The 23,514-nt window shown below is 43.0% G+C and overlaps 1 protein-coding gene across 2 annotated transcripts; it reads left to right on the top strand.

Annotated features, from left to right (window-relative positions):
* The first annotated feature begins 2,382 nt into the window (after nt 1-2,382).
* Nucleotides 2,383-22,270, top strand: LOC125288151 (lissencephaly-1 homolog B-like). Of its 2 annotated transcripts, none has more exons than XM_048234283.1 (10): nt 2,383-2,532; nt 12,952-13,036; nt 13,418-13,492; nt 14,046-14,252; nt 15,751-15,919; nt 17,721-17,823; nt 19,273-19,501; nt 19,858-19,959; nt 21,524-21,680; nt 21,993-22,270. In XM_048234283.1, exons 2-10 carry the CDS (start codon nt 13,028-13,030, stop codon nt 22,064-22,066), a joined length of 1,125 nt encoding a protein of 374 aa, XP_048090240.1. In that variant the 5' UTR covers nt 2,383-2,532; nt 12,952-13,027; the 3' UTR covers nt 22,067-22,270. The 2 variants fall into 2 exon arrangements, with proteins under 2 accessions (XP_048090240.1, XP_048090233.1); XM_048234276.1 differs by lacking the exon at nt 2,383-2,532 and adding an exon at nt 10,220-10,560.
* The last annotated feature ends 1,244 nt before the right edge of the window (nt 22,271-23,514 follow it).

The following is a 23,514-nucleotide window of genomic DNA, read 5'->3' on the forward strand; positions in this document are numbered from 1 at the left end:
GAAGGCATGTCTTTGAACTTCTTTAAATGTTTATTTTGAATGTATTGTAACGTCTAATTAATTAGTATTGCTACAAATATCATACATGTGAGTCTGTTGTCTGAAAGGATTAATGTTAAAGATACAGTAGTTCATCTAATGAACAGATGTATGCCTGAATACAGACTTAATCTAAAATCTAATGCTGCTGTTATTTTGTTCTTGTTTAATTCCTTTGTTGGAGTAAAACCCTTTTCACACCATGTCTGAAATTTCAGACGAAATGTTCGCACAGTATCATGCAAGGAATACATGTGTTGTAGTCTTTACAAACGAAGATGAAATTAGTTTAGTCTCGATTTCAATTTGCGCAGACTAATGATAACAAATGCATTTAATTACCAGTGTGATTTCATGTAAAAATTTTATCTGAAAATTGGGACTTGGTGTGAAAGGGTATTTATTTGTTAACAGGTTGCAATGTAAGAAATTAATTTACTGGCTCCTGGAAGTAAAAAGAAGACCAATTAAATGGTTTATTTGGGATGATACACTGATGTCCTGTGAATGGTTTTGTGTGATAATTTTGTCTGATATTGACCAAGATCTCTTTTTAGATTTCAGCATGGAAGGATGGGATACTGGGATGCTGGGGAAGGGGGGTACCTATGACTGTTTTCAGTTTTCAAAAACATGAGTCAAAATAAGGAATACAAGACCTGCAATACCTGAATTAACCACAAGATGGTGCAAAAAGAGGCATGTTTAGGGTGACGTCCTACTGTACAGAAAAACACTGAAACACAATTGATGACCTCCAGACCTCTCCATGTTGTGGTGTTGGTTGCTGGTTGCTGTTGTAGGCCTATGTTGCCAAAGTGTGCATGGGAGTGTCCTGAAGGCTATCAACAATGGCGTCTTTAGAAACAGGACTTTTACTACATTCACATAGTTGACATACTGCGTAAGACAAGTCCAAGCATGGAAGTGTGGAGTAAAGAGCAGAGCAAGTGTAAAGTGTGTGGAGGAGAGGTCAACAGAGATCAGTGCTTAGTCAACATTGTTCTTGAGTACAAATACATATGCTGCCTGCATGCAGGCATATCCTACTTTTATTATGCAGTTTAAAGTAGGCTATGTCATCACACAAAATTGATGGAATTGCAACTTAAAATGTCATGAGCATATAGGGTTTAAAACAGTGTTTTTAAACCTTTTTTGTGCCACGGCACACTTTTGACACTTAAAATGTCCCACGGCACATTAACATCCTGTGTGAAGAAAAAATAAACATACCATAGCCTAAAATTTCAAATAATACACAGATACGGCCTTATTATGGCTTCTATGCAAGACCTGCTCAATAAAACAAGCGCCCTCTGTTTCATTTGTAGGTGACTATATCTAATTTAATTGTTGTTATGAACTGGATATGTGATGATTCTGTGAATACTGGATATGGGGCCCCGTTGTACAATGCCTGCATATCACAAGTGCAATCATACAATCAATGAGAGCATGTGGTTATAAATTCTTTAATGCAACAGTTGCTTTTCTGGACCAGTGAGTGACATTTGGGTAATTTTCTGCGGCACACCTGATGATCTCTTACGGCACACCAGTGTGCCCCGGCACAGTGGTTGAAAAACACTGGTCTAACAAATGTAACGCACGCACACACAAACACACACACACACACGCACAGAGTGTGGCATCCTATGGGCTTGCAGGAGCAAAAGTAGGGTAATTAATCATTTTTAATGCAGCTGCAATTTAGTGCATGGAACTATTGCAAGCCATTATAAAATATATGTTTGCATTTTTTCGAGGAGAGACCAGCTGTTGTGTTGTCAAAGGCTGAAATCTATCAAGCAGGCAATCAAAGCAGCAAAGCATTATAATTTTATATTATATTAGGTTACTGTTATGTTACATATTTTAACATATTTTATATGTTATTATATGTTATTATATTAGTACCTAATACCATATTTTATATGTTATTAGGTTACTGTTACTGTTACATATTCTGATGACAACTAGGCTAGGTCTACTGTGTTTCTTATTCATGTTGTTAATTTTTGTGGATTACACATTAGATGTAGCCTACCCTAAGTGAGGACTTGAAGGTCTTATGTCACTTAGAAACATTCCATTTAGGTCTGAATGGAACATTGATTGTGATCAGGTAGTGACGTTTCGGCATTCGTTTCCGAATGCGACAGATAACAGATGCTGGTAAACTGCGAAGCATTATGTTATCGACTCGTGCAACAGCCTGGTAAGAAATTGTACAGATGCACTGAAATATGCACATCACTTGTTTTGCAACTATTGCACGTAACGTAGGCGCCCCAGTTTTCAATCGACGTCCGTGCGCGTGCCCGGCGTTCGGGTACGATTGCGGTACAGAAACATAGGAGGAGAAACAACATTGACCTCGCCGGGGAGTATTGGTTTGTCGGAAGTGACTCGTCCTGTTAAGAAGCTTTTATATTTTATCGTTCACTTACTGGTGGTCACTAGTATATGACACCTGGGTTTGCAAATAAGGTACGACTGCTTGTTTTCATCTGAATTGTGAAGTTATGGTATAAAATAGGAAGTGCTTAAAATGCCGATGTGGCTGCAAAATTTGCGCCTCCTGCCTGTCTCAAAATGGCGAATAGGCCGTTAGCTAGCTGGCTAGCCATCGCAAAGGGTGGAATTGTACCAAAAAAGGTATCATGATTCATACTTGTTTTCACCTTTAATTTGTAAATGAGGAGGTCCTTTTGTGGCTTTGGGCGTATGTTAATATATTGTCTATACTGTTATCATTATTGTGTGTAAAACAAAACGGCACTCCTCGCCAATTGAGTCCACTTGACTTTGTTAGCTAAGTTAGCTAGGTAGCCAGAAAGCTAAGGTTAGTATCGAGGTAAGCTAGCTGACAGGCAAATATTTCTAGCCTACGCAACATTAGCTAATGTGAATCTGAGACGTAAACTTCATGGTGACAAACAAGTTAAGTGGTTAAAAAAAAGAATACATTACTAACATGCTTGTTTGTTGTCATCTGTCTGTTTGTGTGGTAAAATATGAAGAGTACCAGTGTGCAGAAAGCAACACATTGATGAAATTGTATGATACCGAACTACGTGCTTATAGCTCATATTCAGTGATGGACGATAGCATCACAGTTAAAATTGGGCGTGTATCAAGGATTCAGTGCCACATCGTAGCCTCAGATGCTAGCTAACGTTACCACAACAGTATTTTGTCCTGTACAACTGATACACCACCATAGCTCACCAGCTGAGCAGAGATAATGTTACTTGGCATACATGATGTTATGGTTGGTCTTGTATAATTAACTTTTGGTAGCAAATGTCCCCCAGTAAGCGAGGGGGAGCTGTACCAAATGATTGGTCAGTTAGCAAGAAATTGTAGCCCAGGCCAGCATCGCCCAGTCGCCTGTCTTTCAATTGATTTTATTCCCAGAAATGATGCGAGGCGAAATCAAGTAACAATTCCTAGTCCAGTTTGCCTGTCTCGCTTTTGTGCGCCCATGCTAGCAAATGTTCTAAGAACTAGTATGAAATTAATCCTGGTCTAACGTTTCAGGGAGTTTGGCATGATCTGACAAGTAAACGTATGATCTGCCCGAACTGATGTTGCTCGGTGGTCTAGTACTAGGTTGGCATTGCTGTCATTTCATTCATCTTTGGCTGAAGTCAGAACATGTGCAGTGTGATCTAACGGTTCATTCAGTTAATTACCCCGTGGATGGTCTGAGGCCTACGTGAGGCTTGCAGATATTTTCCAAAATTCATGGCAGAAATAAGCTAGCCTTATACAGTTGGCTAGCATATGCCGCTTTTGTAAACTGGGCTTGTGTTAGACATGACCGCTGGCTAGCGGAGACATTTAGCACACAGATAAATCATTGAGTAGCTTTTGGGTGGAGTTTTCGTCATGTGGCAGATCACACACCAGTCACTGTAGTCCAAATGTGTCTGTCTGCATTGTTATACTTTCATTTGTTAACCAATCATAAATAGCTTTTGATGATGGAGGATATTTTTTCACCGGGCCACTACGTAGAAAGAATACTGTGGCCTGGCTAGTGTATAGTTCCAGCGTATACTTTTCATCACATCAAACATTTGTGTTGTCACACAATAGTCTATGTAGAATTTAGAGTGTACGCTATTGGAGCAGATTCTGGCAAAATGTGACTGCCACTAAGCCAAATGATAAAACAAACAAGCAAATGTTTACTTGGCCATCATGTTGGTGTTGTGCAACATAGCTCCAGACATCTTAATTGGTCATCTTTAACAACTTTACTGGTGTAGTTTTTGCTATCCTTGTCTCTGAACTGGTCTCTGATTTGCCTGCTTGAATCTCACACTATGACTGAGCTCATGCATTGACTGACTGTACACAAACTGTTCAGCATCAGAGTCTGAAGAAACGTTAAATTAGGTCAGAAGGCAAAAGCTTTAATAATGGAAAAGAAACTTGACTTTTGACGAACCTGACAGACTCGTAAGGGAGGGGTTCCGTCATTGGCTGTTTGAGATTGAAACAGATTGAAACGCATGTTTCTGTCCTAATGGTCTTTGAGCCTCTCACTTTGCATTCTCCAACAGCTGAATGTCTCAGGCTGTTTCAACCATAGACTAAAAATATATAAGGGTTTCAACCCAAACACCACATTCTAATTGATTCTGTGGGCAACATTGTTTTGGTGTCTCCCAAGCCTGTGTTTACAGTGAGAACATGGTTATCTGTGAGACTGTCTAATGGCCACCTTACACCAAACAATTTTAACAAGATTTGGAAAAGATTCTTGAAAGATTGTAGTCTTTTAACTAATGCCCCCATTCAAGCTCTACCCAAAAGACCCCAATCTTTCAAGAATCTTTCCCAAATCTTGTCAAAGTTGTTAGATGTAAGGAGGCCATAAGTTAGAATTATAAAACTTATTTTTTCCTGTGGTTGGGCTTCTGTGTATGTTTACTGATGGAGGAAAGGTGCTGATGTGGGTTAATCGAATTGAAGCACAATTATTTAAGACTAGGCTAATTGAATTAAGGAACCTCAGGTTCAAAGGATGTTGAATACATTGTCCCATACATTGACTAATTTGTGGTGGCCCACCACAATATCAAAATTGACCACCACACAATGATTTTCCAGCTTGTACTAAATTGTGCTTAAATCTGGTTAGCATCATAACCACGCTGCGCTAATTTGTTAAAAACTGTTTCCACCACAAATAGAATTCAATTCTGTGGGAAACACTGCATCGACTTAATAACACAAGTTATTTGTTCTTTGTTGTTTGTTCTTTATTCAACAGATTTATTCAGAGCAAAATTCTATATGATTGAGAATAAACCACATACCTGAGTGCTTGTGGTCATCTCATAGTTTCACTGTATCACATTTGTGTAAAGCCTTTTGTGAAGAGTGTAGTATTGAAAGTGGATGTCTTGAAGTTGTTAGTGTCCATATACTTTGCGAATATCCTCAGGATATGACCCTATTATGCTTTGATCAAAGTTGACAAGAAATTCTGTGATGCAAACAAGTGTTTAAAACAGTGTTGTCTTACCATCGTGTTGAATTTAATTCATATAGGCTACTGTCCACAAATGCTCTACTAGCTAGACCACATTCAGAGTCTTCCTGTGCGCATTAGGCTATCTTTGGTGTGAGGAGATATTGTTATTGTACATTTACCAGCTGAAAGTGTAGTCATCATCAGCATCAGATGTCACAACCTTACCTTTCACTCTTCCTAATACCTTGAGCATCATGGCAAGCAGGACTAATTTAGCAGAAGTCATGTTGGCCATTTAGAGGAAATGAGCAGATATCTCGTGAACGATCCTGTCTGTATGCTGACAGGTAATCAATACCTTTATTTAAGGCTCACCCTCGGTTTGGTAGTCTGTTCTTCTATAGCAGCGTATACCTTTATGGGGAAATTACAGCATCCATCAGAAGACTTCCTCTTGCTGAAACATTGCCAATCCACCCCTACACCATACCCCAACCCCCATCTGATACCCCACCATAGCAAATAGTAAAAATTGATTAGGCAGCGAGACTATGATGCGTTAAGTGCTCCTTAGAGTAATGAGCATTGTAAAATGCACTGGAGAACAAAAGGGATGAAGCCCTTAAGCCTGCTGACTGCATCTCTGTGTTTTCAACCTGGTGTGGATCACATGTGTGGTGTGCATGTGCTGGAGCTTGTTTTCATTTCTCAAGAGTTATGACCATGATGTTTGCATGTTGGACAAGTCCCCACTGGTTCTCTCGTTTCCCTATTTCTGTTATTTCTACTTATTAAAATCGTGGTAGCAGCTGCAGCATTCAAAGCAATGTGTTACTAGTCCACCTCATATCTGTGCCCAAGCCGTTCATGTGGTTCTTTTGTTGTGATGTGAACAAGTCTGAAGTTTGAGGCCATTCCAATGCTCTGGATAGTAAGTACTGATGGTCTAGGTATGTATAAGTTTATTGAATCCGTTTCTGGATTAATCAGCTCTCCATGCATAGTTCCTTGTTTAATCACTTTATGGCAGACTAGCAGGCCACATGTCTAGGCCTACATGGGCAATGAATTGTCTCTCACTTCTGTTGCTTCTGATCAAGCACAGTTTACCTTGTTTAGCTGTTTGCATTGATGCCATGAGCACATTTCCATACCGTGTTGAGGTGTTGGGTAGGCGTGCTTGACCTTCTAAGCAGTTTGAGACTCCTTGGATTTTATGGAACATGGTACAACATAGTTTGGTCACATAGCCTATGAAAAATCCATTTAGAAATCTCTCTCTCACACACACACAGACCTCCTGAGTATCTTTGTGGGTGGTCGTTATTGTTTGTTTGTTGTGTCCAGGTCCCTGCCATGTGATGGCAGATGGCCGCCCAAATCTGTGTATGCCATGTTTTGCCTGAAAGGAAGCATTTCTTGTGGTTTTATTTGTTTATCACCTGCAGGCCTTTTGTGCATCAGTAAGGGATGGTTTGGTTGCATTGGGTCCCCATGATTTCCATTTCATCTGGAATGAATTTAAATCTGAGTAGTTTTATGATGTACATGATCCCTGTATTTGATTTCCTGAGTCTATTGGAAAAGGCAGTTTAGGAATTGACCAATAGCCTAAGAAGTGAAAGTGATTGATAATGACTGACTGACTTATTGTGTTACATACTCCAAATGTAAAGCACTTTGAGCTGCATTCTGTGTATGAAAGGTGCTATACAAATGAAGCTTATTATTATTATTATTATTATTATTATTAAGACCCTAACATGCCTTTTATTTGGTACATTGGCTCCCAGTTGTTTGTTTTCATCATGTTGAGATTCTAGGCCATGTTTTCTGAATCTCTTTTATGACGCACATCACTTCACTGCCTCTGTCCCAAATATGGATCCTTTCAAGAGAGTTCCATTATCAGCATCATAGCTGGCCCCACAAGACTTCCTTTTTAGCGTTCCATATGTTATCTTAATGCAGAGGAAGTAGATTGGGGCCCAAATAGAACGTTCAAGCATTGTTTTTGTTTACCTAGTTGAAAGGGTCTATATCAGAACCTGAGTGAGCACTAGGTGAAGCAGTCGCCTGCAGCCCGCTTGTGTCCTACAGTGATGCATGGCGGCAGTTTTGAGTGCAGTAGCCTGTAGAGTACAAAGTGATGTCCTTTGAGGTCATGTGGTGGAGATGCAGCCATCTTGTCTATGTTCCACAGTGGATCCTCTATGTGATTTATAAGTATAGAGAGGTTTGTGTGTGTGTGTGTGTGTGTGTGTGTGTGTGTGTGTGTGTGTGTGTGTGTAAAATGTTTAACTTAACCTATAATCAAAACTGGCAGATGTTATAACAGGCAGGAGGGGAGGGGGGGTCATTTGGGTCCGTGTAGCCTTGAAATGGCGGTGTGTTAGCATGATGCATACTTTAGTTTGCAGTCTGTGGTTCAAAACTGTTAATTGAGGTGGTTTTGGTTGGCTGTCTGATCAGATTGCCCTTGTCTGTGGTGTCAGATTGATGGATGGATAGATAGATAGATAGATAGATAGATAGATAGATACTTTATTGATCCCCAGGGGAAATTCAAGGTCTCCGAATCCTTGAGCAGCCCCAACGCCAGACAACACACACACATTCACTAACAGCAAAAAGTAATTAAAAAGTATATAATATGGAAAATAAAACACAACATTTGAAAGCATTTAAGCAAATGAACAGTGCCATGAGGAGAATTGGTAGTGTGGGGACTGTTCTCTGTATCAGCTCACTAACCAGGCCTTTAAATTCTGTGTGTAGCCTAAGCCTACACTACAGACTAGTCTTGTCACCAGTCGGCATGGTTTATCTTGGATAAGGATTAACTGAGGCCACAGCTCAAAGTCTTAAGTCCTACCCTTACCTTGAATCAACACCAACTCCTCTGTCTCTAGCCTCAACTTGCTTTCCTAGACAAAGTTTGGCACTTACTGGTGAATGTCTTCGAAAACATATTCGAGAGTCCTCTGTCAGTTAAGAGGTCGACTGTAAGGTACAAAGATCGAAATGGTCCAGAGAGTATGGGCTTGAATAAACATGTAAATCTTTAAATGCCGGTATGTTTGCCAGTCCTTGAGAGGTTTGGTGAAACCAGGGTTTGAGGTAGCTTGGGTGAACCCAGACAAACTTGTTGGCAAATTTGAATTTGCTCTGCACGTCAGTCTGGGTAGGATCCCATTGATGTTCGTTTCCAAATCACCAAAAATCCAGGAACGGGTTAGCTTTTTTGAATTGAATAAATAACTGCATTTTAAACTTTCGTTTACAAGAAAGATGTGTTTGCTGCACTTCTGAAACAATTTTGGTGGTTTAATGCACCCATTTAACTTTATTTTCACTAATGCTTATGTCCCCAGAAGTAAAGTGGCATGTTCAGAAATGGGTGTCCTTTCCAGACTGACCCGCAGAGCAGATTCAGATTTGCTATCATGTTGGTCTGGGTTCACACATGCTAGGGTGAGGTGGTTTGTGACAGAATGTTCTCACATGGTTGACACGCTCCCGGCGGCGAGTGAACTGTGCCCTCTCACTGGAGTGTCAGAGCTGGCGTTGCCTTGGCGATTATGTCATAGTCCAACTGAAAATAGACCTCACTTTTGTCTGTTGACAAGAGGCTGCTGCGACCTTGTGCCCTCAGATGTATGTGCTTTGGCCTCTAAGCAGCAAGGGTGGGCGTATTGAAATGTAAATGATGTTGGTTGAACCAGAGAAAAGCTGGCTAAGATGCTTGTGGTTTATTTTATTTAGTTATTTAGTTATTTATTTAAAGAGAAGGGATCTCCTGTTTTCTGGGACCATTTACAGTCCTAATAGCAGGTTCAGTAGCACTGACTGCACAATATCTTTCCCTTTTCATTTCACCTGCATAGTATTGTTTGTTTTGAGAAGATGGAAGGGATTAGTGCATTTAGTACATATATGGGGGCATTTGGTTCTTCCCTTTGCCATAGGGATTAGTAATCCCTTCACCAGATCGCCCCCCTCCACCCAGCTCGGGGGGCTAAGAATATTAAGCCTATTGTCGCCCCAGGTATCACCAGTCTGGAGGCTTTGTTGCATGTTGTGGGTGTACACTGGTGCAAGGAGGGCAAGGCATTGCATACTTACTGATATGTTGGCAATATGGAAGTGTTACTTTTACATTTTTTATTATTAGACGGGACAAAGAGGAAGAAGAAATTAAATAAATGAATAGGCCCACAACAGTTCCTACCCTGTTAACTCATGGGTAGTTATTATTAGTTTGTTATTAGTCTTCAGTTGGCTCTTCTCAATATTTTCAAATACTGATGACCATGTGGAGATAAAACTTTGTAATCTGAGATGCTTTCTCTGTGGGGAATGACGGTTTTGTACTGTAGTGCTGTCACATAGAGATGTGAATGATGGGTGTAAGATAATCATTGTGAACATGTTTCTTTTTTATTTGCTTGTTTGTTTGTTTTGGTCTGTGTGAAGGTATTGAATACACATGTAATACTGTGGTTGAAATATCAGCCTGTCAAACCAGAAAGTCATATCATGTAATCTTTTAGTGTTTGGTGTATTTGGCTCGGTTTTCCCTCTCGGGCATAATCATTAGAAAGTAAAACTAAACTAAACTTCTCTTTCTCTCTGCTTTTTTCTCTCCAGATGAAGGGAAGATCTTGCTGTTGAACCTTGGCCCCCCCCCCCCCATCACCTGCGAGCATCACCTGGTCTCAACGTTTAGGGACTTTCCAGAAGCCACCTCTCTCCTAGGAGTGTGTTGCTAGTGCCGGCTTCTCTACATCTCGGCCTCTACGCTAGAGAGCGAGCGGGACACTCCCCCACACACACACACACACACACGTGTGCGCACGCACACACACTCTCCGCAGAGGAGCTAAGCAGAGTGCCGTGTAGTGGCAGACACACACGTGCACACACACACAGATACACACACACCCCTGCAACAAACGGCTGCAGCAGAGGCAGCACCCCAACCCTGCAGCCACTATGGTGCTGTCGCAGAGGCAACGTGACGAGCTGTAAGTGTTAAATATTAAAACACGCGCACACACAGGTACACATTTACAAAGTGGCTTGTTATGTTAAATTAAGCCTGTTGATTTTCTCAGATATTGTGTTGCATATACCTCATTCATCATGATATGATGACTTTAATGGAGATGCATGAAGATAGTGTATTACTGCGTAGCAACCACAGCAAAAAGTAAGCTAACTGTTTGAGACCCCAAAACCGCTGTGGCTGTGCCATTCAGCTTGAGTGTATTGGACAGGACTGGTTCTCAACCTTTTATTTATTTTGCCATGGAACAGTCCTCTGGATGACACAGTGCCACAGTTCTCCATTACAAAATGGTGATGTCATCATGGCACTGCTGAAGAGTTTCTCCTGCAAATAAGGTCTCATGGGACTGACACCGAGGTCCTTGGAAGAGAACTTGGGGTTGTCGCCTAGTGTACCAAAATGCTCTCTTTTGGGTGAAATGTGTTTGTTTTAAGTTCTAAAGACAAATCAGTAACAACTCATCCCTGATGTGTCTTCTGGGGTTTGCCTTAGTTGTAAGCTTACTTATCTCTAGTCTGTCCTTGCCAGCATATTGGCTTTTTTTGAAGGCATGTTAATTATTTATCATGTTGTGTCTTTCCTGAAATAAACCCTGGTACGACGTGCTGAATACTAGCAAAGGCCAGATGAGGACGTAATGGGTTTAGTGCTCTCACAACAGCTTGTGCTAATTTACAGAATCACTAAATCTCTCCGTAATCATAAGTGTAGCTACTCCCCACGGCCACGTTGCGCTTCTGTAAATCAGAGCCGTGGGGTGGAGGAGCGAGAGAGCAGCTCTCTCTGATGGCCAGGGACTAAATTTAGTTCTGCAATGAGCTCATGAAATATTCACCACTCTCGGAGAGGGGACGCAGGGCGTGTTTGCGTAACACTGAATCACTGGACAAGATGAGCGGTGTGGCCGTGTTGTGTGTTGTTTTCATCAAGCACTCACAAGTCTCATCAAGAATGGACAGCTCCACAAGTCTTATGTTTAATCTGCACTTTGTAACAGGAACCATTTAGGTTCCTGTTTTTGTGGCAGAGGAGTATGTTTATGTGATGTTGTCAGTGTTTCCCACAGAATTGAATTCCATTTGTGGTGGTTGGTTTGCAGAATTAACTTGAATACAACAGTTTTTAACAATTAGCGCAGTGTGGTTATGATGCTAACGAGATTTAGTACAACCTGGAAAATCATTGTGTGGTGGTCAATGTTGATATTGTGGTGGGCCGCCACAAATAAGTCAATGTATGGGAAACACTGTGTTGTTAATGTCGCTTCATATAGAGTGCTGGCCTTCCTTGGTGTGGCATCCTTCCCCCCCCCTTTAGTTAGGCATTTAGTTAAACCTCATCTCTAGGCAACACTCTAGAATACATTTTAAATTATGTGTCACTAGTGCTAAGCTGCTACATATATGTAGTCCTTTACAGCCCTGTTTGAGGTTATTTTTGTGTTGAACTCTCTAAAGAAAACGTCAAGCCTTCATGAAAAACTGAACATACAAACACCATGGCAACAGACTCGATCACCATGTACACTAGTGGTGCTTTCTAAGTCTCCTAGTCTTCCTCACGCTCTCTCAGCTATACAGCAGTGGTGTTTTCTAAGTCTCCTAGTCTTCCTCACGCTCTCTCAGCTGTACAGCAGTGGCTTAATCCATCTCCGTCTTCATCAGGCCCTGTCCATCAAGGAGGCGCTTGCGGCTCCCTCTGTTCACTCTGCGCTTCGGTTTGATTGGCAGTGATTCAGCATTTCATTTCTCGCTTGGCTGCCCACACTCTCCCCATCGCACCTCCTGATCTCCAGTGTCCGGCCAGCGGGGAGACTCGCATTAGATACATGCCCCTCGGGCTTTCTGTCCAAATCACCGACACCTTTATCGCACACACAGCACCTGCATGTGTCTGTGTCTGCTCGGGACCAGAAAGCTTACACTGTAGCTAGCTTTTGAAATGGGTTGGTCTGCTGTTTTTTTTTATATTTTTTTATTTTTTATTTTTTTTTTTATTAAATATATTTATTTGGCCTTTTTATGCTTTTAATGATAGTGACAGGAAGCGAATGGGAGAAAGAGCAGGGGTGGGATCCGGAAAGGACCACGGGGCGGGAATCGAACCCAGGTCGCCGGGATACGGTGCAGGTGCCCCAGCCAGTTGCGCCACTGCTGGGGCCTGGTCTGCTGTTTTTAAGGCTGAAAATGATGCTGCTCAATTTTATCGTCCTGTGTTCAGTGACCCTACACTATTAATACCTTCCTGTGTTTTGTGGACACACTGTGAACGTGAATGCTACTCAGCACCCCTACACCACAGCTGGATATTAGCACTCGCTCACCCTGTTTCCATTTGTGTTTTCCAGAAATCGAGCGATAGCCGATTACCTCCGGTCCAACGGCCATGAAGAGGCATACTCCGTTTTTAAGAAAGAGGCAGAGATGGACATGGTAAGGGCTGATTTCTCGTCTGGTATGAAAGTCAATTAAGTTATTTTCATGATTTGATGTTATAGCAGCGGATCTTGTAAGATGTCACAGAAACCCTGTTATTGTCTCTCTTCTCTCAAAATACAGTAAGCAGTATGGTCTCCTGAGCTTTATGAGCCGTTACCCCCATTTCCATATTGATTCCAATTAAAGCTAGCAATACATGTAGTAATGTTTTCTCTCTCTCTCTCTCTCTCTCTCTCTCTCTCTCTCTCTCTCTCTCTCTCTCTCTCTCTCTCTCTCTCTCTCTCTCTCTCTCTCTCTCTCTCTCTCTCTCTCTCTCTCTCTCTCTCTCTTTTTCTCTCTCTCTCTCTCTCTCTCTCTCTCTCTCATATCTTCCAGAATGAAGAATTAGATAAGAAATATGCAGGCCTTTTGGAAAAGAAATGGACATCGGTCATCAGATTACAAAAGAAAGTATGTTGTCTTTTGAACTACGTTTGAGTGGGTCAAAGCACCCCACACATTGTGACTCATTGCCATCCTGTACATGCCAATCAAACTATGCATGCCTGATGGGTGATCCTGGTTAAGAAATCAGTACAGCTTTGCTCCATGTCATGATCTCCTTGGGCCTACACTGGGCCTCTGTAAAGAGCCAGACAGCTTAACGTTGTGCCTAGAACATGTTGTGCACTGATTATTTCCATTTATATGAAAATACTCTAAGTGTTTAGCTTTTACTGAGTGTGTGTATATGGTATGTTATGTAATCAAGCCTTTTATGTGAACAAAAGTCTCACACGTGTAAGCAGCTACTTTGGGCATCAATGTTGCACGCCATACATGGTGTTTAAACCCATGGTAGAATAGCAACCCATGTCTTTAGGACCTGTTTTTAAATGAATGCCAGAGTAGCATCCCTAGTTTTCGATATATTTGGGTACACATGACTGTTCACAGGCCCGTTCACACCATGTTACCATCTCTGTAGATTCTGAGACCTGTGTGGTCTGTGTGTGTGTTTCAGGTCATGGAGCTGGAGTCCAAGCTGAGCGACGCTAAGGAGGAGATCACCCTAGGAGGCCCCATCGGCCAGAAGAGGGACCCCAAAGAGTGGATCCCTCGGCCCCCGGAGAAGTATGCCCTGAGTGGCCACAGGAGCCCCGTCACACGCGTCATATTCCACCCGCTCTTCAGCGTCATGGTGTCCGCCTCCGAAGATGCCACTATTAAGGTGTGTGTGTGTGTGTGTGTGTGTGCATGTGTGCCATGAACACCCTCAAACACTGAACATTGAACACCCTCATTCAGAACAACACCCTCAAAAGTCGGACAGCTGAATGGAATTGTGTGCAGTCAGGATTGAGTCATAACTATGCTATGATGATGTGATTGAGGCGTGTCTCATCAGAGAGAAAGTATTAAGCATGCAGAGGATTTTTTTTTTTTTTTTTTTTAAACCTCCATCATTGGTGAGATTGGCTCTTTGCTCTTGTATTGAGATTATATAGTGTATGTGTTCTACACCGTTCTTGTGTTTCTATTCCTCCTGACGGTCCACTGAATGAGCAGCGGGTGGTGGTACTGCAAGAGGATGAGGAGGAGACATGCGCTGTCCTCTTTTCTGCTGACTCACTCAGTCTCCATGGAGAGCTGGTGATGCAGTGGTCACCAGGGGCAACGCAGGCCAAGCTCCCTGTCTCCTCCTCCTCTTCATCCCTTCCCCTCCCTCTCCATCCTTCTCCTCCTCCTCCTGTTTGCCTCTCCCTGTCTCCTTGCTTTCTCACATTCATGAGGAAAATGAATTCATAGAGGAAAAAGGTCAATGTTGATCATAGTTTATGGGTTGCCATAGTTTCTGTGTGTTTCATGGCAGCTGGTAGTCTGTGGAAAGGAGCCAATGTTGCTGTGACTGCTCATTTAAAAGCAGTAAAAGGCAATAATCCTGCATACCTGAATGGAGTAACCCAGTGACAATCTGGCCTTTTCTGTGTTGAATAGGAGAAAAAAACTGTATTTGAATTTTCAAGCATAGTAAGTTCATTTGTATGTGTAGTATGATGTCCATTGTTACCCAACCTGGCTTTTCAGCTCTGGCTCAAAATATGTGTGAACTGGAATGATCTGTGCCAATTCAGGCTTTTCATCTGTTCCCTGCAGCACATGTATTGATCCAGACAAAGCACCCCCACCCGTGTGTGTGTGTGTGTGTGTGTGTGGCTTTTTACATGCGAGGAGCCACCCTTTCACCACTGGGTCTTTCTGGAAGTGTCTCTGTGAGACTCCATGTGATTGGCCCTCATACAAGTCAGCCGCTGACATTTCCCACTGATCTGAGCAGCAATTCATGAGGGATTCCTCCTGACCTTTAGCAGATCTAACACCCTGTTGATGGCAGGCGGGCGGCTTGTTGACTCTACCCCTAGTCCCCCTCCCATCTACCCTGCAGGCTTGTCATGTCATTCATTTGCCTGTGAATTGTTTGTAAGTCATGACCGATGTCAACGATGTAGGCAGTTTTAATCTGGCCTTGTCTGGGATGGCTCTGTTGGGGCTTTTTTTTTCTGCTATCGTTTAGCTTGATGATGATGGAACTTTAAAAGTGCTTCAGTGATTCACCGTGGTGTTTTAGATATCATTATGGCGTATGGAGTGTTTGCTTTTGTCTTTTAAACTCTTCATTTCCATTTCTTTCTCTTTCTCCCTCTCCCTCTCCCTCTCCCCCTGTGCAGGTGTGGGACTATGAGGCGGGAGACTTTGAGCGCACCCTGAAGGGCCACACAGACTCTGTGCAAGATATCTCCTTTGACCAGTCGGGCAAGCTGCTGGCCTCGTGCTCCGCCGACATGACCATCAAGCTCTGGGACTTCCAGGGCTTCGAGTGCATCAGGACCATGCATGGTAAGACACCGTTCAGAACACACATGGACATACATTAACGTTCAGAAAATACATTAACGTTCAGAACACACATAAACATACATTATTACACGGCTCTTCAGAGTGCTGCAGAGTTCTATTCACATGAATGGGCCTTCCCAACGTTCAGAGGTCTGTTAAATCTATATAATCACTGGCAAAGTATATAATCACCGCTGTCAATGGCAACGGGTTTTGTGCTTCTGATTAACGTCTTTCATATCACTCCGCAAGAAGTCCGTTCGCTTATTGCAATGGAATTTCTTTGAAATTTAAAGTCAGCTTGTAATATGTTGCCACACAACACCTGAAACTGTCAAATTCTGTCTGTGTGGCGAACTATTTATTTTGTCAGCGGAAGTCACAAAACGGTAGCACAATCATTTTTTAAAGACCCATTGTGTTAAGTTTCTTTTCTTGTTTTGGCCGTATAATAAGCGGGGTAATCAATCAATTATCCCTTACTTAACGTTCAGAAAATACATTAATGTTCAGAACACACATGAACGTACATTAACGTTCAGAAAATACATTACTGTTCAGAACACACATGAACGTACATTAATGTTCAGAAAATACATTAATGTTCAGAACACACATGAATATTTAGGCAGTTTTGGGATTAAGGGCTTTTTTTAAAACCCTCTTGCAGTTTAGTGAATGCCTATTGTAATGGGACACAGAACCTTCCACTTTAACATACTCTATGTTCTTATATGGTTTTCCTCACAACCCTGCACAGTGTAGAACAGGCACGGCAATGCTTCTCCCAGTCTTTAATCTTTGAAGACGACTCTGACGGTGAATTTAAGGAGTTGTTTATGTTTCCGAGTGGCATTGCAAACAGTTGGCTGTGACTCTACTTACTGTCTGAGAGATGGAGTGAGACTGCCCCTGACTGTATTTCCTTTATCTGGACCCTACTGATTGCGCCGATTAACCCAGCTGGGATTAATGTAACAACCCTGTTTGGGTCAGGAGGTAATCTGCCTCAGAGATCCTCATGGTCAGCGCTATCCCATTACACTGGTCGAACCATTTAACCCCATTGCACAAATTTATTTTGGTGCATATTGTGTGCTTGTGTAGTTAGTTATTAAATGTCAGGAAAATCAGGTTTGTGTGTCAGCCGTATTTCGTCGGCCGGACCCTTCTTCTTTTGTTCCATGGCTTCTGTCTGATGCAGTACAGTCCCGACCTCAGGGAACCTTCCCTCCCCTCCCCTCCCCTCCCCTGGCCTGGCCTGGCCTCTCTCCCCTCTGGTGGCCTTGTGTGTCCACACAGTCATCAGACTCCCTCCCCGGGGGGTCGGCTTGTTTGGGTGGATTAGTGCCTCTGACCAGCCGCCCTTAATTATCCCCTCCGATTAGGTGACATTGTTTCCCCCACCCACCCATCACACACACACACACACACACACACACACACACACTCCATCCTCTTCTCTGTTCCAAACTTCCCAACCCATCGCAGCAAAGCACCGTTTCTGTCACACAGAAACCATCTGTGTTGGCGTTTGGTGAAATCAAATGCTCACTCGACTTATGGAGCATAATGATAATGTGGAGGGTCACCCAAACTGGAGGGATTTGCCACTGTATCCACCTGGGTATACTGATGATTCTCATCATGCTAATTCAGCATTTCTCTGAGGCTGTGCAAACCTCTAACAGCTGTTAACGGTTTTAGATGATAAACAAATTGGATCACACACACACACACACACACACACACACACACACACACACCCCACTCTGATAATGAGCCACTCTGTCTCTTGCAGGGCATGACCACAACGTGTCGTCAGTTGCTATCATGCCCAACGGTGATCACATTATCTCTGCATCCAGAGACAAGACCATGAAGATGTGGGAGGTAGCCACTGGGTATGTATAAAACAGCTTTACCTGCTCTTACTAATCATCGCTTACTGAAATGAATAACTAAAATATTTACACAAAAAGTAGGTTTGCTTAATGAATCTCTCAGATCTAAGTTAAGATAAGTGCATTCAGCACTATGTAGCAATTCGGTTAGATCCAGCAAGACAGCGGTACATTCCTTTGCACCCTGTGATCTTATGCTTTGAAATGGAATGCCGCGAACCGCAAACACTCTACACATTCATGAGGTTGCCCCCTTGGTTCTTCCTCTCCTGCTAAGACAATTGCTCGCTGTCGTTGTGACCCCAGCTGAACTAGGGGCATTGTTTTGACCAGAGGGCAGAGCTTGTTTTTGTCTGAAGAGTGCTCAGTCATGAGACCGGTCTCTCCAGGCCCTCACCCTCGCACAGTATACACTCTATTCATCCATCCCAAGATCAGAGGGGGCTGCTCAGGACCTGTGTGAAACCGAGATGTCTGATTAGGGTTTGGCCGTCGGACCAGGAAGAACTCACAGACCCAGTACTGCCAATCCTTATTTTAATTAAGTAGACTTTTTGAAATAAAAAGTCATCCATCATCAATCCCTGATGGATTATGATTCGGCACCTAATGCAGCCAAGACACGAATGCACATATGAATATGATGTGCTCTTTCCTGATGGGGTATAGAATGTCATTGACTAATAATAGCCTTATCCGTCCATATCAACTGTTGCCATGAATAAACAAAACTAGTCAACTAGCATTACACTGCAGACGTTGACTAGCATTTTAAAGGGGAACTTGGCAACTATTTCAACGTAATAAACCCGTTTAGAAATCATTTGGATGGTTAAATTACCTGTTCCGGTGAAAATGGGGACTTTTCCCGCTGCCCCTAGCGTTCCCCAGGCGGAAAACCAACCTTGCAACATTGAGACTACCGTCCCGGAAAGAGAAGTGAGAAACAAGAAACTCGTTTTAAATCGTGTTTCTTACCTTGTAAGATCCACATTGTTCTGCCGAACTTATGCTAACCGTTTCGCTAACTTGTAAACAAATCCATGTGCTTTATCATTACCTTTTTCCACAGTTTGAAATAGCCTAATGCACAATTTCTCCAGCAGAGGGGGAAATATAGCTAATCCTGCCAAGTTTCCCTTTAAACAACTAATTTCTGCTGTTTTTCCGGGACGACTGTTCATATCATTCTCCCGTTTATGCATCTCATTAACTTTTTTTTTGCACACACCCTTGGTTTGGTTCAAAACTGGTTGAAATGCGGGCTGGTTCACTAGATCGCACCAAGGTTCAAAGAATTCTGAACGGAACCGGTTCCAGAACGGGTTCTCTGTTGGTGGAAAAACGCCTTTAGTGCAATAAACAACACTGTTGTATTCATATTCCAAAATGTGTTCTGCCTTTACTGCACTGTGGAGTGACCCAAGCATCGTCTTTTTTCCCCTCTAGCTACTGTGTGAAGACGTTCACGGGCCACAGGGAGTGGGTGCGCATGGTGCGGCCCAACCAGGACGGCACGCTGATCGCCAGCTGCTCCAACGACCAGACGGTCCGCGTGTGGGTGGTGGCCACCAAAGAGTGCAAGGCTGAGCTGCGGGAGCACGAGCACGTGGTGGAATGCATCTCCTGGGCGCCTGAGAGCGCTCACCCCACCATCCTGGAGGCCACCGGCTCAGAGGTGTGTGTGTGTGTGTGTGTTAGAGAGAGAGAGAGAGAGAGAGAGAGAGAGAGAGAGAGAGAGAGAGAATAACTGAGAGAGTGTGTGCCTGTTTTTACATGTGTGCACATAACTGAGAGAGAATGTGGTTTTGCCGCACATTAAATAGGTGTTTAGGTGTTTTCATTTCCGTGTGAGAATATGGTTACTTACACCTAGTGAACCTAGACCGTACTTAAGTCATCTTAATTTAGTTCATAACTAGCCGTTGCCAGTCCATGTCGCTTTTTATAAAAAAAACATCTGCTAAAGACCAGTCAACTTGAACTTTGAACTCCAAAACCCTGTTGCCGATGTGCTGTTCTGATGTGTTGTAGAACAAGAAGAGCGGCAAGCCTGGTCCATTCCTGCTCTCTGGCTCCAGAGACAAGACCATCAAGATGTGGGATGTCAGTACGGGCATGTGTCTTATGACCCTGGTGAGTTGGCCACCTCAGCGCTGCTTAAAGGGAGAAGTTTGGTGTGATATTGACCTAAAGTGTGTTGAAACATGATACCGAGTAATAGTAATAATAATAATAATAACAATAATAATAATAAGCTTTATTTGTATAGCACCTTTCATACACAGAATGCAGGTCAAAGTGCTTTATATTTGAAGCATGTAACACAATAATAGTCAGTCAGTCATTATCAATCACTTTTCTTCATTGCTGGGGCCGTTTATGATCCACTCAGCAACATATCAAAAATATAGAAAATAACATGTCATAAGACTGGCAGCCTTAACCCTTTATCCCCCATAAGCACGCGTGAACGTATGTCTCATAGCTCAACTCGGCTTGTCCCCTGCACTCCGAAATCTGGCGCTAGTTAGCCGATGTTACCAACAGGTTTTCAAAGGGGGTGCCTCGGGCATCGGCCAAGCCATGCAAATATATCACTGTTTTACACCATTTACGAGGCTCAAAGTAGCTCCACACTTCATTGGTAGACTTCGGAGTGCCCTGACATTTAAAATGAGACATTGAGAACTTTGAAAAAGCACTGGTGGTTTATTTACAAGACTATTTATACAGACAGTACCAAAGTCCTTTTAGGCAAGTCCCTCCACTCGGCGGCCATATGACAACGCTTTTTGGGCACTCATCGGGCATCCATCTCGGCAGAAAATGCGCGTGGGCAAGGCTTCACGACACCAATCTACTGCAATCTTGCTCCACAACTTTTTGCCGCGGAAGGGGTGTGATATGCGTGTGATATGCGTAGACAACTGCCATATTGGTGTTACAAACTAAGCCCATGCATTTCTATGGAGGATTTTGAGTGCTGTGTCTCCTCATTAGAAAGTCTCTGACAGTACCTTCAAGAAGTTTACCATTCACCGCCATCTTGAATTTAGTCACGATAAGTCGAGCGACGAGTACGAATGAACAGGTATGATGAGGGATCAGATTCCAAAAATAATTCTGTGAAAAAGCATGGATTCCAGTTGATTCCAGTAGTAGCAACTGGAATCCATGCATTTTCCACGGAATTATTTTTGGAATCTGATAAGGAGTAGAGCTTAGTGGCTTAAATCTGTAGGACATGACTCTCTAATACTATACACTATTTTGTCAAATTCTCTGAATTTCTCCTCACAGTTCTCCAGTTGTATGTTCAATGTGTGTTCTTAAAAAAAAAAAACCTCTGATTTGTACTCATGATGTTGTGCAAAAAAATGTTTGGCCTGGATGTGTCATGGGGAAATTAACAAAAAGACTCGAACCGACCAACATACACTTCCATTCAATCAATAATGTTGCTTCAAGAGCACTGAAGGAAGGGTTGTATTTGATTGGCTATTAAATTCAAATGTCAACCAACTCTTTCATTGGGATTGAAGACTGCACCTTTAACCTTTTAAAAAAAAAATGCTATATGTCGTTATATTAGCCCTCTACTTATGTTGCTGTACCTCCATGTGTGCTTGCTCCAGTGTCCACATCTCTCGCCCTTATCTCTTAACTCGCCCTCGCTCCCCCCCTTCTCCTTACTCAGGTTGGCCATGATAACTGGGTGCGTGGCATCATGTTCCACCCCGGTGGCAAGTTCATTGTGAGCACCGCCGACGACAAGACCCTGCGCATCTGGGACTACAAGAACAAGCGCTGCACCAAGACCCTGACGGCCCACGAACACTTTGTCACCTCTCTGGGTGAGTAGCCGGCCTGTTTCTTAGAAACAAACTCATCCCCCCCCCTTGTTTCAAGGGTGTGTCTGTCCGCAGCAGCAGCTGCCATGACTCATTTCTCAAGCTTGTAGCTTGGTGGAAAATCAGGCACGTAACTGTGGCAGACATAGCTCAATAGTGCGTAAGGCCTCATGTGCATGTGTTATTGTGGAGGATGGAATGTCCCCTTATTCCTTTATTGGATGTCAAATGCGATTGTTTGTTTGTTTGTTGTCTTTACACAACATGAAAAATAGCCAATAAATGTGTTGTCTTTTTTTTTTTCTCCCTCTACAGATTTCCATAAGACGTCTCCCTACGTGGTGACTGGAAGCGTAGATCAAACAGTCAAAGTCTGGGAATGCCGCTGATCCCATTGGCTAGGCTCCTCCCCTTTCCCCATCTGCCCGCCCCTTCCAAATCACTCATCCTCCAGGAAGCACTCATCACCGTGGTTACCACCCCCCCCCTGCCCCCACCCCCTTTATCCGAGCTGTCGGCATAACTATCGTCCTCCTATGTAAATTATTCTGGGTGTAGAACTGAGCTTATTAAAAACATTATACACATGGCACACACACGAGAAGGAAAAAAAAAAGTATTCTTGCATGGTAAACCCCAAAACTTATACACTGTAAATGTGCATTACCATTGTGTAGAGAGGTATGGTAGAGTTCAACACAGGAACTGATGTTCTGAACCCTGGACAAGGACACACACTTGAGGAGGCGAGTGCAGTCCAGGGAGCTCAAACACAGGGCACTACTAAACCAAACTTTTCTGTCCTTTTTCCTTTTCCCCCTTGTTCCCCTCTTCTCTCATTTTTCTGCGGTCGTATCTTATCTCTTGCTGCCGCGGTTCGTACACTGTCAGTGCCTAAGGGAGAGAAGCGGAGGAGGAGAGAGAGAGTGGTGGATTTTAAGACAACATAGTGCATTTCTTCCCCACTAAATGTAACCTACCCTCGTGTTACCATGGCTTTGCACAGAGGAGCCTGTTGTTTTAAACCTACATTGAAGTATATGGACCCCCGTGTTTGTATTTTAGATCTCAGGACAGCCTGAAGTCCTTAACAAGCAGGTGAATGTGGCTGACATCTGGTGCATACTCCTTTCTCTATGTAAAGGCTATTTTTCCCCCTATCCAGTTAGTCAAGGCGTCATGTCACGTCATGTCATGGACCTCCCTGTTAGTCTCGAGCTTGGGGACGACCCTGATCACGAGTTTGGTGGAGATCTCAGACCCACAGGGAAGTATTTCCCACAATTCCTGTCATGGAACAGAAACGGCCCCCAAAATGAGTACATGAGAACCATATGCAGTTAAAGTGGGCAAAAACAGTAAATGTTAAACATTTTCCAAATGTTGATTTTGTTTAGAAAAAACAAAAGAAGAAAAAAAAATGATGCATTTTTATGTTTTCCCCCTGCCATGACCTCCTCTGTAGACAGCTACACTGACCAGTGCTCAGTCCACTCCCTCCCTGACATGCACTTCCACCTTCCACACACTGTGGAGACACTCATCACAGACTAAAGCTCAGAAGTCCCTTCTAGTGTCTTGTACTAAGGTAGAGGCAGCTCAAGCAACCTCTCCCATTGTTGACATGCAAGATCATCCATAGCATCAACATTGCTGCAGTTGAGGTCTTTAGCAATGATATAAAGAGACCTACTCTGCCTCACTGTCTGAGCCTGAGAAGTTCATCGGTCTGGGCACTAACAAGAATGGGCCGCTCTCCTGACCCCAGACCCCCACACACACACCACACACACACACACACACACACACACACACACACATACACAACCAACTGTTT

The sequence above is a fragment of the Alosa alosa genome, chromosome 2, assembly GCF_017589495.1.
Source record: "Alosa alosa isolate M-15738 ecotype Scorff River chromosome 2, AALO_Geno_1.1, whole genome shotgun sequence".
NCBI lineage: Eukaryota > Metazoa > Chordata > Actinopteri > Clupeiformes > Clupeidae > Alosa > Alosa alosa.

Coding starts and splice junctions, on each gene's coding strand:
- LOC125288151 (XM_048234276.1), top strand. CDS start 10,529: ATGGTGCTGTCGCAGAGGCAACGTGACGAGCT. Junction 15,920..17,720: donor GTGCATCAGGACCATGCATG/GTAAGACACCGT, acceptor TGTCTCTTGCAG/GGCATGACCACAACGTGTCG. Junction 19,502..19,857: donor TGGAGGCCACCGGCTCAGAG/GTGTGTGTGTGT, acceptor GATGTGTTGTAG/AACAAGAAGAGCGGCAAGCC.